At 36.5% G+C, this 12,497-nt stretch overlaps 1 protein-coding gene across 1 annotated transcript in view; it reads right to left on the reverse strand.

Annotated features, from left to right (window-relative positions):
* Positions 1-12,497, reverse strand: part of LOC118189079 (vesicle-fusing ATPase 1-like) — a 103,495-nt gene that overhangs the window by 25,282 nt on the left and 65,716 nt on the right. The window contains exon 18 of the mRNA XM_035359625.2: positions 9,567-9,646. Coding sequence (XP_035215516.1) covers positions 9,567-9,646 — 80 coding nt within the window. The remainder of the gene's footprint in view (positions 1-9,566; positions 9,647-12,497) is intronic.

The following is a 12,497-nucleotide window of genomic DNA, read 5'->3' on the forward strand; positions in this document are numbered from 1 at the left end:
TATTTCATCAATGGCATCCGGGACCCTGAAATACAAAAAGCACTACGAATGGCGGATGTTAAAGATTTGAAAAGCACTTTAGTGTACGCCATGAAATTCAAGGCAGCCCAGCAAGCCACTCGTCGAGACCGCTACCGTAGAGAGCTGCTCAAGTCCAGGAGCCAGGGGATCAAGTCACCGCTTGTCTAGACGATTTAACTAGACAACTGAATGCCTTGAGACGGAATATTGGTGAGAAGAAACCGACCATTAAGTGCTGCAACTGTGGTGCTGAAGGACACATACGACGGAACTGCAGAACACCCCAGGGTACGGATATTAAGACCGTTCCTAACAAACAGTAGGGAAACTAATTAGTGGCCATCTCAAGGGGCGGAGGTTGCCAGATAATGAAAAGCCCCAGTTTAAAGCGCTTCAGATTTCTGCAGTGAGAGGCGGCAGTAATGGATTTTTCATAATAGGACATATTAATGGAGTTCCCTGCAATATGACGATAGATACAGGAGCCAACGTTACTATCATCTGAAAGGATTTCGCTCAACAACTGGGAAGCAAACTTATCTGGACGCCACCCTGCGTTACCCTCCAGACTGTTTCCAATGAGAAGATCGACATCGATGGAAAAATAAATGTAAACATCACACTTGGAAGTGCCGCTTACCATCACACGGCATATGTAGCAGAGATCACTGATTCTTGCATACTCGGATTGGACTTTCTAAGGAAATACAATTTTTCCTTGGACTTTAAAAAAAACGAATTGCATTCTACATCTGAGGACATAGCGTTATTTGGAGTTAATGATGAAGAAGTTAAATCTATCCACAAAATTATAGCTCAAGATGATGTCACAATACCCGGAAGAACCAAGTTTTTACTTCCTGGATCCATAGCCGAAAATAGAAATTTCCGCTACGGCATCATAGAATATCCCAATAACTGTAACAGCCCAAAAGGAGAACTAGTAGCCTCAACACTCGTCGACCTATCCAGAACGGTTATTCCGGTTAGAGTCGCCAATGTAACTGTAAAGGCGAGAGTTATTAAGAAAGGTGAAGTGGTTGCAGCATGTAATCCAGTAACCACCATTGAGTAAAGAAAGAGTAACATCCCAGAAGTGTCCTCAGAGAGCATTACATCAGAGTTATTACACAAAGCGCAATTAAACGATGAAGAGAAGAATGCTCCCGATCGCATCATTAAAGATCTTCAAGTTGTTTTCTCCTGCTCATCTTCTGACGTGGGTCAAACTAGTTTCACACAACATAGAATTGATACCGGCGACCATTCCCCGATAAAGCAATATCCGATACGTCTACCGATTGCTAAACAGGAAGAGGTACGAACACTTTTAAAGGATATGGAAGAAGGCAATGTCATCAAGCCTTTAGCAAGTCCATGGGCATCTCCCATCATTCTTATCAGAAAGAAAGACGGCTCAACAAGATTTTGCGTTGACTATCCCCGGTTGAATGAGGTCACGAAGAAAGACAGTTACCCTCTTCCTAGAACTGACAACATTCTAGACACTCTTTCTGGAAGCAAGTGGTTCTCAACACTTGATTTAAAGAGTGGGTATTGGCAGGTAGAAATACATCCTGATGACCGAGGAAAGACGGCATTTACTACTGGACAAGGACTCTGGCAATTCAAGGTGATGCCGTTTGGACTGTGCAATGCGGCGGCAACATTCAAACGCCTTATGGAGACTGTTTTGAAAGGCCTCTCCTACGAAGCTTGCCTGATATACCTGGACGACATCATCATCGTCGGAAACAGTTTTGAAGAACATTTAGAAAATCTTAGGAAGGTGCTTCAGAAACTGAAAGAAGCCAATTTGAAGCTGAGTCCCGCTAAATGCAAATTGTTCCGAAAGGAAGTGACTTACCTGGGACTTGTCATCCCTGCAGAAGATGTGCGCTCGGATCCTGAAAAGGTATCAGCAGTTAAATCCTGGAAATGTCCCAAAAAAATGTTCATCAGCTGAAAAGCTTCCTAGGACTTTGGCACCTACTATAGGAGATTCGTGAAGGACTTTTCTTCCATCGCAAGACCCCTTCACCAGCTGACAGAGAGCAAGCAAAAGTTCTTGTGGACAAAATAATGCGAGGATGCATTTAACAACTTAAAGGAGACTTTAACATCTGCTTCAATCCTGACGTATTCTCAGCTCGACAGACCATTTATTCTCGACACGGAAGTGAGCAATGAAAGTGTCGGTGCTGTTTTGTCCCAAGAAATAAGACGGCCAAGAACGTGTAGTAGCTTACTGGAGCAAGTGCCTGTCTAAACCGGAGAGGAATTACTGTGTCACTAAGAAAGAGTTGCTCACCATAGTTAAAGCCGTAGACTATCATCCATCCAGTTTCCATCACTATCTATACGGCAGAAAATTCCTCCTCCTCACGGACCATGCCTCATTGGCCTGGCTTTTAAATTTCAAGAATCCTGAGGGTCAACTAGCCAGGTGGATACAGAGACTCCAAGAATATGACATCACTATCTGTCATCGTAAGGAATCATCACACGGGAACGCCGACGCACTGTCTAGAAGACCTTGCCCAGAATGCTGCTGATATTGTTCCAGGGTGGAAGCGAAATACGAGCTGCTGACTCCGGTCGCAAGACAAACTATAACATCAACATCGGCTGTTCGAGACCCGTGGAGTGATGATGAAGTCCGGAAAGACCAGCTGGAAGACCGCAACATTAAACCCATAACTGATTTAATGGACTCATCAAACAGAAAACCTACCCGGCAAAACATTTCTATCTGTAGTCCTACAACAATACAATTCTGGGCACTCTGGGATTCACTTCACATTCGAAACGGCGTCTATACCGGAAATTCGAATCGAATGATGGGAAGACGTTCCGATGGCAACTGATACTTCCAAGATCCCGGATTCCTGATGTCCTCAAAGAACTACATAACAGTCCTACAGGAGGTCACTTCGAAATAATGAAGACCTTGCAGAGAGTTCGTCAGCGCTTTTACTGGAATAATGCAAAGGATGACGTGCAAAAGTGGTGCCAATCTTCTGATGCCTGTGCAGGTCAGAAAGGACCGAAGAGACGCAGCCGAGGCAAGCAGCAACATTACAACGTAAGGGCGCCTTTTGAACGTATCGCCTTTGACATCTTGGGACCTCTGCCACGAACTGCTGATGGCAACAAATACATACTTGTTGTCATTGATTACTTCATCAAGTGGCATGAAGCGTACCCTATTTTTGATCAAGAGGCTGTTACAATAGCTGAGGTGATGATACAGCACTGGATTTCCAGGTTTGGAGTGCCTCTGATCAAGGAAGGAATTTTATGTCAGCAGTAATCAAAGAACTCTGCAAACTACTCGGCATTGACAAAACCCAAACGACGCCATTATATCCCCAGTCGGACGGCATGGTAGAGAGGTTGAATCGAACCATCCTTAATAACCTCTCATTAGTGGTTTCCAGAAACCAACAGGGTTGGGACAAGAAATTACCACTGTTTCTACTGGCTTACTGCAGTGCTGTCCATGAGACTACCGGCGATTCCCCATCACAGGTACTCTTCGGTCGTGACTTTCGTCTGCCTTGTGATCTTTTGTTTGGTCACCCATCACTTGAGGAATATATTCACAATCTCCAGGCCCGGTTTGAAGTGATGCACAACATTGCACAAGAGCGAGTCAACTTGGCGACTGAGAAGATGAAGACCCGATACGACACAAGAGCTACGGAACATCAATTCCACGAAGGAGACAAGGTGTGGTTGTGGAATCCGACTCGACGGAAAGGACTTTGTCTGAAATTAGTCACCTTGGGATGGTCCGTACACGGTCCTAAACAACAGGCTGAATGGCGTCGTAGTTTGGATTCGTAAGTCTTCGAACTCTAAACCTAAAGTCGTTCATTACGACAGTTAGCTCATTACTATGGCCACAGTATGTAGTGTAAATAATTGTAAATAGTGTAAGACCATGGTCCTTTTTGATTCTAAATGTGTATTTAGTATTTGTTTTGTATTTTGTATTTAGTATTTGATAACATTTGATTTGTTTTAGTTATTGCATTTATTGTTCATGTTGTTTGTTATTGAAATGTAATTTTTATTACTGCATTTATGTCTTAGTTGTAAGTTTGGCTTCCTGTCCAGGGATTGTACTGCCCGGGATGTGCAGTCCTTGGGAAGGGGGCGGTGTTACGGATTTGGTATTTAAATAGCTTATGTTAGTTGAATTGTAAATTAAATGGTTTTATTTCCTGCGCAGTGCAGCGCGTGACGAATATTAAAAGAAAGCTAAGCCGGAAAATTGAAAATACAAGAGCGTGTGCATGTAACATTTAATAAAAATCTCTTTTTGATTTCGAAAAAGTACTAGAAAATTCTTGCGCACGATTTTTAAATCTTATAAAAGGAGGAAAACCTCTCAGTTTGTAGTAGTTACTTAGTTTGTTGTTGTTTAGTAAACTGCTCTTGTTGACAGTAGCGAATTCGCGGATTAGCTGTCTTTAGGTGTTTTGAATTAAGTTCTCTTGAACGTTTGAGTAATTAGAAGATCCTACTGTGATATATTGTGATACTGCAAGAATATTTGAGGACATTTAATCATATTTTTTGTGATAATAATAAATTTTCTTCATTTTTCATCAGACTTGTGCACTCATTTCGTAACGAACCCGTACGCACGCAACAATATACTATATTACTGTTGCTGCAAACATTTATTTTACATGTATTTCATTGACTGGGGGTCTGTAGACAATCATGTGTTCACATATGATGTGCCTTAGAGATGGGGATTCATTGGTTGTTGTTCAGAAGCAACTTCATTTGCAATTAGATGTGGAGCAGGATGGAGAAGTTCCAACACACAAGTTTCAAACTTCGGACTCTGTAACTTCGAAACATCATTAAGTGCTGAATGTACAGTGAGAACACCAGATAATTAGGCAACAGAGAGAGCAGCATTTTTCTGTAGTCCCCTATTTGGTTCATCGAACATTATGTTCAGGACCAAAATCAGTTGGGGGAATTTTGAAAAACAATTTTAAACTCCATCTGCATAAGATTGTTGTCTGTGTGCATAAATTATTCACATATTCATAACAGATTAAGACCAATGGTTGATTTTCTTGTATATATGGGCATCCCCTTCTAGATACGATTTTTTTCTATATATCTCACGCCATTCCTTTCCACATCTACTCAGATCTAAGTCATAAAGTGTTTTACTAAATTAACTGTGCAATTTTTATTAAAAAATGAGCACATGCTTTTGGGTACTCTGTATATGTGAGAAACATAGCTAAACATAATTTCACAATTTCGGAGCTCTCACTAGAATTTCCTCATATTTCCCGAACTTTGTTGTTTGGTGTTGTGATGCAAGATCTAGGCTATCACAAGTTTTGTGCCAGATGGGTACCAAAAATCTTGTCAGATGACCACAAGAAGCAGTGCATGGCATCAGCTTTGTCATTTCTTGAGGCGTACCACGAACATGGTGAATCACTTCTTGATCATGTTGCAACAGGAGATGAGACCTGGGTAAAATTTATGATTTCTTAAACAAGGAAATGTTTGCAAATACTGTCAATCAAGAAAGAACATCGTAACTGTTTTCTGGGGCAGGGAAGGTGCACTTGTGGTGGATTACCTTGAATGTGGCAAAATGATTAATAGCGAGAGATATTGTGAAACATTTAAAGAAATTGAGAGTAGCGATAAAAAACAAGCATCGAGGAAAGTTGAGTTCCAAAGTTTTTCATCATTCATGACAATGCATGCCCCCAAACAGCCATTCAAACTCTACAGCAGCTCTTGGATGGTAGTTATTTGGTCAGTCAGCATATAGTCTAGACATTGCTCCTAGCACTTGTTTCCACACATGAAGACCTGGCTTGCAACGCAGCACTTCGATGATGACAAGGAACTGCATGCAGGTGTTTATGTAGGTTTGAAGTCTCAGGCGGCAACATTCTATGACGATGGAATTAACAAGCTCGTGTACTGTTATAAGTGTCTAATTTATATGGAGGTTATATAGAAAAATATGTGAATAGTGTGCCTTTCAAATTTAAGTAATAAAAATTGTTTATTTATTTATTTATTTTAAATTCTAAAATTTAAGTTACGTTCTGAATTGCTTCCATTTCTCTAGTTTTTCTAGTTTTTGTTTTCAAAACAGTTTCAAATATTTTTCAGTATAATATTTGCTAGTATAAGGTTTCAGAAAAAAGTGTAGGGATATAATCTTTGATCATTTGTTATAATAGAAAAAGAGTGACTTTTGAACATTGAGAAGGAAAGGAGTGTTTTTTGTAAGAGTCCCTTATGTTAGTTAATATAAGCACTTTAGAACACCACAGAAAAAGTCAAATCTGAAGTTGTTCAACTGGCTAGATTATAACTTGTTTATTTTATTTTAGTTGTGTAATTTTCATTATGTGTTTCTATTAAACCATCACCAATGGTAACTTTTAGCCATAGGCTTTTTAGAAGTAATTATATTTCTCATAATAATATTATACTTTAAATATTTCTAGTATGTTTTTATAAAATAATACTGACCACTTATATTATTTCTGTAGTATGATTAGGGATTGTTTTCAGATGACACAAGTAGAAGAGGTTTTGGATCATTTGGGTGAAACAAAGGTTTTTTTCAAAATTAAGACTTAAAAAATGATTTTTTTCCATGTTCCCATGTAGGAAACCTGCACTAAATATTTGGTGCTCATAACACTTGCAGGTCTCTACAAATTCTTAAAAGAGCTTTCCAGTTTGTGTACATCACCAAATGTGTTCCAAAGGTTTCTTTATAATGTGTTCAGAGACTTAATTTCGGACGACACCATTGTTATTTATATGGATGATTTCATTTTTCCAGCACATGACAAGAAAGAAGGTTTAGAAAAGTTAAAACATGTTTTAGAAGTGGCCAACGAATACAATTTGGAGATTAGTTTTAGAAAATGAGAATTTTTAAAAACAGAATTTCTCAGGTACATTATTCAGAATGGTACAATTCACCCCTCTTCTGGGGGGGGGAGAAAAAAAACAGTGAAAAAATTTCCTGGAGGACAAAAAGCTTAAGCAAATTCAGAGTTTATTTGGGATATTTTAGAAAATTTATTGCCAGCATTCTTTGTAATAGGGTAGAATTCAAATTTGGACCTGAGCAAAAAAAAAAAAAAAAAAAAAAAAAAAAAAAAAAAAAAAAGCATTTAACAAATTGAAAGAAATTTTATTTGAAAATATGAAGAAAAAGCCTTGTTCTTCATATTTTCAAACATACACAGCACCACTAAAATTGCATACACATGCAAGGAATCATGGTTTCGGCAGTGTTTTGCTACAAAAGTCTGATGATGGACAGTTACACCCCATTCACTTCATGAATAAAAAACTAATCTCCAACAAGAAAAACTATAACTCCAACATGCAAAACTATCTAGTTATGAGCTTGAAGTTTGAGCTATAGTGGAAGTTCTAAAGAAATTCAGAAATTACCTTTTGTGATCCAAGGTCTGAATGTGATGCCTTTCAGAAGACTACATTCAAGCAAGATTTAACTTCTACAGGGGCAAGATGGCATTACTTCTAGAAGAATTTAACTTTGAAATTGCTCACAGATCTGGGAACCAAATGACACATGTTGATGCTTTGAGTAGAAAAGCTGCCATGATGGTTACCTATTCTCAGGGAGAAGTTACTGCTAAAACTGCAACTGCATAAAGTGATGAGTGCCTCCCAGTTATTAAAATCTTTAGTCGAGGAAGGACTGAGAGAGAGTACACAGTAAAAAATGGCATATTATACAAGTTTAACAGTGATCACGAGTTACTTGTGGTACCTAAAGCAATGGAGCTAGAAATCATTAGTATCCATAACAAGGGACAATTCACAGTGTCTAAAACAGATCTGATGAAGAATGACTTTTATATTCCTAACCACAGAAGTCATCACAAATTATATAGAGTGCACTTTGTGTGACCCCCCAGAAAAAATGGGTGAAGGTCTGCTGAAGCCCATAAACAAAAGCTAGTATTCCTTTCATCACTTTTCACACCGATTTTATAGAACCATTATCATAAAAAATTAAGAACTACATTCATCTCTGAACCATTGTCAGTGCATTTACAAAGTTCGTATGGTTCTACTCAGTGAAGTCAACATCAGCCTTGCAAAAGCTGAAACTGTAACAATTAACTTTCGGCAATCCCTCTAGAACAATAACCAATAAAGATATGACTTTTGTATCTAAAGATTGAAGACTAGTGTGTGCAAGAAACGATCCAGAATATATTTACAACTACCGGAATTCCTAGAGAGAATGAGCAAGTGGAAAGAATTAATCTGATTTTGATTCCAGTCCTATTCAAACTGTCCATAGAAAATACCACCTAATGGTACAAATATGTACGTACAACGGATCTTGAACATCACTAAGAACAGAAGCTCACAGATCGCACTTTTTGAGCTCCTCACTGGTGTTAAACCTTTAATTTTTAATTAAAAAATGTTTTAATGGCCTTTGGCAGGAAAATATTTAGCACCAACTGGATAACAAAAGATGAAACATGCACTACTGGTTCAATTCTATGAATGGGATGCACTACAGTGACTTTCTAAGTACTTTTAACCCAGCAGTAATTTTTAAACTTTTAGTGGGACATATATATCTCATTGGTAGTCAAAGGGTTAAAATGAGAAATTGCTACGACTTAAAATTTACTGAAATTCTCGAAGAATAAGAAACCAATATTCTGATGAAAGACTAAGAAAATATTAGAGAAGAAGCAAGGGAAAACTTTCTAAAAATTCAGGAAGAGAACGGAAAAATGTAAAAGAAGAAGAGAAAAAAGGCACAGGTATACAACATGAATGATCTATTAGCCATACAATGAGCATAATATGGAGGTGGTCTAAAGTTAAGACCAAAGTTCTTCGGTCCATACTATATAACAGCAAGAAAAAGCGAAGAAGTACCAGGCGGAAAAATTAGGACAACATGAAAGTCCTGGCTGTACAACCACAGCAGCTGATCATACGAATCCCTAGACTATTTCAACTTAGAACTGTGCAGTTCCTCTGCATTTCTTTTCCTCCCTTCTTCTTTCTTTGGTGCTTTCTTTTTTAATATTTATTTTCAGACGTTGTCTTGATGTACCAGTGTTGATGATCCGGTTTTCGAGGCCGAAAACGTGAGTTGCATATTCAAATTATTTTTTTTTTCTGCTCACGATTTTTTAATAACAAATATTTTCATTCATACATTCAACTACAGCAGCAATCTTTACTTTTTAAAAAGAGACTAATTTATTACATAGACTAAAATTTTCTAATTAAGAAATTAACAGTAACAAGTGTTTCCTATATGCAGTATTTCATCATAATTCAGTAGTCAATATTTAGAAAACAGAACTGAAATACTTATTATGGAAAAGTGTCTGCTCTAACACAGCCCTATTTTTGCAGCTTAAGTGTATTTTAATGATTAAAACTTTAAGAATTATAAATAATATTTAATCTTCAATTTTCAATTCACATAACTATAAGGAATTAAAAATTACCTTAGGTGGCTCTTTCTTAAGTAAAACCAAGAGAGCTTGTAGGACAAGATTTGAATATCGTGGACCAATTGCACCATAATCTAGAACAGGAAAATATTTTCAGGCATGAAAGTAACTCAAATTATTTTTATTACATAAACATACTGCAGAATGTTAAATATGTTAAACCTAAATGAAATATGATTTAAATTTCTAAAACATATAATGATCCTAAACATATGATTCTAAACATATAATGATTCTAAAACATATAATGGTCATTATAATGATTATAATTGCTGATTATAACATGACTGTTTCATGACAAAGACAACTTATCAGATGAGGCAAAACGTTCCCAAGTAATGTAAGTACAGTAGACTTCCAATTAACCAGAGGTGGATTAATTGGGTTATGGATTAAATGTGCCCAATCTAAGGGAAAAGTTGTTTAGTACGGTTGTTTACAATGACAAAATTAGTATCACAAACCATCAGAGTATAACAAAACTGTTAAAACAAACACACACAAAAAAGAGGAGGGAGAGAAGATTTCACTTAGTTTAAAAAGGCGTGGAATAACAACAGTGACAACAGTTGATATTATAATATTTAGAAGTTAACTGTTAGTAATTCAGAATATAATAAACATGTTAAATCATTCATTAAAAGTGCTCAATTATAAAAATAAATCAAGTATGCAGCTATTTATCTTTTGTTTCACCCCGAATCCTGATGAAATACTAAAGTAAACAAAAACAAAAGGTAGGGGGATAGATATGCCCTCAAATGCTCTCCTATCGACTTCAGCCCCTTTCATACTAGCCCTCGCTTGCAACTCCTTCGCAAATAAAAAATGAAGCCCATTAAGTTTGGCTTTGACTGTTTCAATGTTAAGTATTTTTTTGTGGTGATTGGTGATGCTGTTTCAAACAACTGTATTTTATTGTTGCCTTCTTGATAACTTGGAAGCGGAAGATAACAATCTGATAAAATGAAGCCTAGCAAGATAAGAGTATTGATCTTAAAAACAGAACACACTAGGGGAAAAAAAAAAAAAAAAAAAAAAAAAAAAGAAGTTCTAAATGGATATTTTATGGGAATTTGAAGTTAGTAACATAGTTTATATTCTCAATGAATATTTTTTTAATGCAATTTTAAATTTCTTCACCATTATTGTGTTTACTTTTCTATTACTTATAGTGCATTCTTCTTTTTGTCTTGAATATTGATTTAATTTACATAGCCAAGTGAACTTATTCTTCAGATTAAATTGTTGCAAAATACACATGAATTCTTAAAATAATTTTTTATTAATTATAATATTTGTTATTCTTTCCTATATTATATAACTGTGTACAAATTAATCATAATTTTGCAGTACTCATGCACACCAAGGAGTCTACTATACATTAAATTCACTTTCATTCAAAATAGCATCAACAATATGTATAAAAGTAATTTCAATTTATATACTTCAGTTTAAAATTTCAAAAATATGCAGAAAGATTAATACACAGTTTTATATCATGAAAATATGGGCGGTAAGCAGAAATGGAAAACATTTATGGGTTTCGTTTTCCATTTCTGCTTCACAAAAAACTTGCACTTCTCTTTCTAACTTGAAGGCACATGAAATCTCTTTGTTAACTAGAATTAGAGACTAAGTTATATACAGTCAAAAGTCGTTAATCCGGACTTGTCGGGACTTCGGCGATTCCGGATTATCGATTTTTCCGGATTATAGATCATCAGTTTAAATCTGGTAAGATAGCATGCAGAAATTATAAAATTAAAAATATGAAACCGTAATTTATGAAATAAAGAGCAATTATGGTCTAAAGGGTATCAAAATTTACAAAAAAAAAAAAAAAAAAAAAAAAAAAAAGCTTAATATTTATTTGTTTACTTTATTAAACATTTCTTTCAATGTAAGTCAGTAATTTCATGTTTAGTTACAAAGTTCCACTGTTCAAGTGCTATAATTGCTGTGTCGAGAATACCGACTAATTTGTCAATCGAAATGTTTTTGTTTTCAATAACTTCTGTGTCACTTTCTTCACTATCGGAAGCGAATTATAATGACAAGGAATTTGATTTATATCATATCAAAGACTGAGTATATCGAGATGAAATACTACATTTAGTAAGGAAATATAAGCCAAATAAAATAAAAACATCTGCCCTGAAGATAAGGATAGTGCTGACAGATGAACTTCCAATTCATTTTCGCAACGTTCCCCCTAACTTTTAACTGTATAATAAATAATGATTCGCCACGTTGTTGTCAGGGATATAACATATTAGTAGGCGTAAAATCAACGATGTATATACGTAGCGTATTTGGAAACTAAATACCGTTTCATTCTAGCGTCGTTCGCCATTTTGGTTGCTCTATGTTGTGTTTTCAGTTTGCTGTGCACATTCAAAATATTTAAGACAATTAGTTCTCCCGCTGACTGTGAGATTCGTGCCGTGATTAAATTTTAGAACGCGAAGAATGTTAAACCGGCCGAAATTTATCGTCAAGTGACAGAAGTTTACGGTGACTACGCGATAAGTGATGGAATGGTGAGAAAGTGGGTAAGAATGTTTAATGCAGGTCGAAGGCGAGATGTCCACGCCTTCTGTTGTCACCGATGATTTGGTAAGGAAAGTTGATGAAGCAATTCATGAGAACAGACGCTTCACAATGACAACTCTTTCAGAGGCATTTCCACAAATTTCACGTACTGTTTTGTTTGAAATTCTGTCTGACCGCTTGTATTATCGCAAACTGTGTTCCCGATGGGTTCCAAAAATGCTCACAAAACAAAGCGACTTGGTAGTGTCCCGACATTTCTCATGCGGTACAGTGATGAGGGAGAAAACTTTTTAAACCAAATTGTGACAGGTGATGAAACTTGGGTGTGTCACTTCACACCAGAATTGAAACAACAATCGATGGAGTGGA

This window comes from Stegodyphus dumicola, chromosome 3 (assembly GCF_044657685.1).
Source record: "Stegodyphus dumicola isolate Sdum_Otavi_A_Nest chromosome 3, ASM4465768v1".
Classification (NCBI taxonomy): domain Eukaryota; kingdom Metazoa; phylum Arthropoda; class Arachnida; order Araneae; family Eresidae; genus Stegodyphus; species Stegodyphus dumicola.